Source organism: Dendropsophus ebraccatus, chromosome 12 (assembly GCF_027789765.1).
Source record: "Dendropsophus ebraccatus isolate aDenEbr1 chromosome 12, aDenEbr1.pat, whole genome shotgun sequence".
Classification (NCBI taxonomy): Eukaryota; Metazoa; Chordata; class Amphibia; order Anura; family Hylidae; genus Dendropsophus; species Dendropsophus ebraccatus.
In genome coordinates, this window is record NC_091465.1 from 13,170,928 (window position 1) to 13,173,365 (window position 2,438).

At 43.6% G+C, this 2,438-nt stretch overlaps 1 protein-coding gene across 1 annotated transcript in view; it reads right to left on the bottom strand.

Annotated features, from left to right (window-relative positions):
* The window catches only part of LOC138769302 (nicotinamide N-methyltransferase-like), a 30,075-nt gene extending 28,036 nt beyond the window's left edge, over positions 1–2,039 (bottom strand). The window contains exons 1-2 of the mRNA XM_069947687.1: positions 1,853–2,039; positions 132–339 (exon numbers count right to left, since the gene is read on the bottom strand). Coding sequence (XP_069803788.1) covers positions 132–339; positions 1,853–1,997 — 353 coding nt within the window. The 5' untranslated portion in view covers positions 1,998–2,039. The remainder of the gene's footprint in view (positions 1–131; positions 340–1,852) is intronic.
* Positions 2,040–2,438: the final 399 nt, after the last annotated feature.

Sequence of the window (2,438 nt, forward strand, 5' to 3'; positions counted from 1 at the left end):
TAGATAGATAGATAGATAGATAGATAGATAGATAGATAGATAGATAGATAGATAGATAGATAGATAGATAGATCTCATACAGTAGCAACAATGGCAGCAGGTCTATCCCAACGTCTGGGCAAACGCTTTACCTGCTTCCATCCATCTCTATTTGAAACTTTGCAGTGTGTCCCCAGTCAAACGCTCCTGTGCCTGAGTTTAGCCATTTTTTCTGCTCCAAGATGCATCTGTCTTTGACCTTTAGGATCACAATCTCTTTGAAATATTCACTGGCCGTATAGAAAAGATGGGAGAAAGGACCAACACTGAGGTCAAGCAGGAGGTCTCCTTTAATATCACCTACAGGAAAAAAAATGGAAATATTGTGAAACCCTTATAGATGCTGCACAAAAATAATGATGGATAGACTATATAACGTCCAACAAAATATACTATATATACATATACACAGCTAAAGTAATTCTCAATATTCAAAATCTGACCTCTTTGTTTCGGGAGAGATAAGCTGCAGCGAGCGCTCTCTCACTGCGGCTTACCCCTCCCCTCTTCATATAGAACACGGGAAAGCATTGAACACCCCATAAATCGGAACATTCGGCATGGGCAAGCTCTCCTGTGTTATCTATGGGTAGGGTTAACCAGCAGCCAGATAGCCCGCTGGCAAATAGGGAACTGATTTTCCATGATGCCAGACTCCTTGCTCCACTGTCGGACAGTCGATGTCGGATCTTATACCGACATCAAGTAGCGAGTATGACCAATAGAAATATAGGGTGTATGGGGAACTTTTTTCCAGATGTCTTTATTAGGGTAGTTTCACGCGTACCGGATCAGCAGCGGATTTCACGCTGTGAGTTTGCAGCTAAATCGACTGCGGATCCTGGTAGTGTGAGGTGAATGAGTCACATACGCGCAGCGGAATTTTCGTTCTGCTGCCAGTATGTGGCCCGGCCCCTTTAACCCCCTCATCCTGCCGCCTGCAGCACCGACCCGCAGCATACATTACCTGCTCAGCACCGCGGCTGTGTGTGAGGCTCCCGGCTCCCCTCACTCCCCATCAGCCAATCAGTGCACGGCAGCCCTGATTCGCTGATGGGGAGCTAGGGGAACCGGGATTAAAGGCACACATGACCATTATGAGTGGACGTTATTATGCACACGGATGTTCATTTTGGTTGCTTATACTATTTAGCTGCTTGAGGCCATATGAATATGTATGAACAGAGGTCAAACAACAGCTGTTGTGTGTGATGTTCACCTGGCCGATACCATAGTATCGGTTGGATGAACATCACTTTATCTGGATTGGAATTCAGGCACATTCAGGTGTATATACAGTAAAGTACATTTAGGTGTGCTCGCACTGCAATAAGCCATAGAGCACAATGTAAAGTATGGCTGGGAGCCGCACTTTACATTGTTTGCACAGTCTATTTTGTGCAGCCGCTGTTCACTGAATAGCGGCCGCACATTATAGACCTGCCAACTATTTTGTGCGGCCATAGAACCACGGCCATAGGGGGAGATTTATCAAACATGGTGTTAAGTGAAACTGGCTCAGTTGCCCCTAGCAACCAATCAGATTCCACCTTTCATTCCTCACAGACTCTTTGGAAAATGAAAGGTGGAATCTGATTGGTTGCTAGAGGCAACTGGGCCAGTTTCACTTTACACCATGTTTGATAAATCTCCCCCATAGTGTACACAGCGCATATACACTACGGCCATGATTCCATGCAATCTAATGTAATTAAACAACAGCCATTGTTTAATGAAAAAATACATTGTGTGAATGAGGCCTAAAATTGTTTAAACAAATTCAACAAATGATAAATAAAATAATAAGCCATACCCTTTGAAAACAATCTGGTTAGATTTGCAATGGGGAACTTTAAGGAGTCTTCAGAAAAGGCTTTCCCATCTGAAAAATAATCCTCCAGGAGTTTTCGGGGATCATGGCCATGTTCAGGGTACGACTTCTCGGTACACAAAGCCATTGTGTAATAGATTGGGTGAGTGCCTCTCGTCAGGTGCTCAGAGTCTTCCTGTAATAACCTCTATCCTCTCTTCCCTCATATAATACCCAGGAATCTATTTACACAGCCTGTTAGGAAGGATGACTAATCACACCACAAGTTTTCCATTCTGGGTTCACATGAGGAAAACATTAAAATGTTAAAATTTAATATGAAAATATTAAACAAAATCTGTATAGACACCCAATGTGCTCGGGGGCCTCCTAATGTGTTTTCCCCGGGGTTGGGCAGAGAATGGACCCTGTACTGTGTTGACGTGGATTTATTAATACATTTGGTTATTCTTTATTGTATTATAGAGAGAAGCCATGCTGGAGATGGGTTATCTTTATGATTCACACACACCAGAGCAGGTAGTTACCATAGCAACCCCAGCTGCCTCCATAGTGTACTACACTAGCT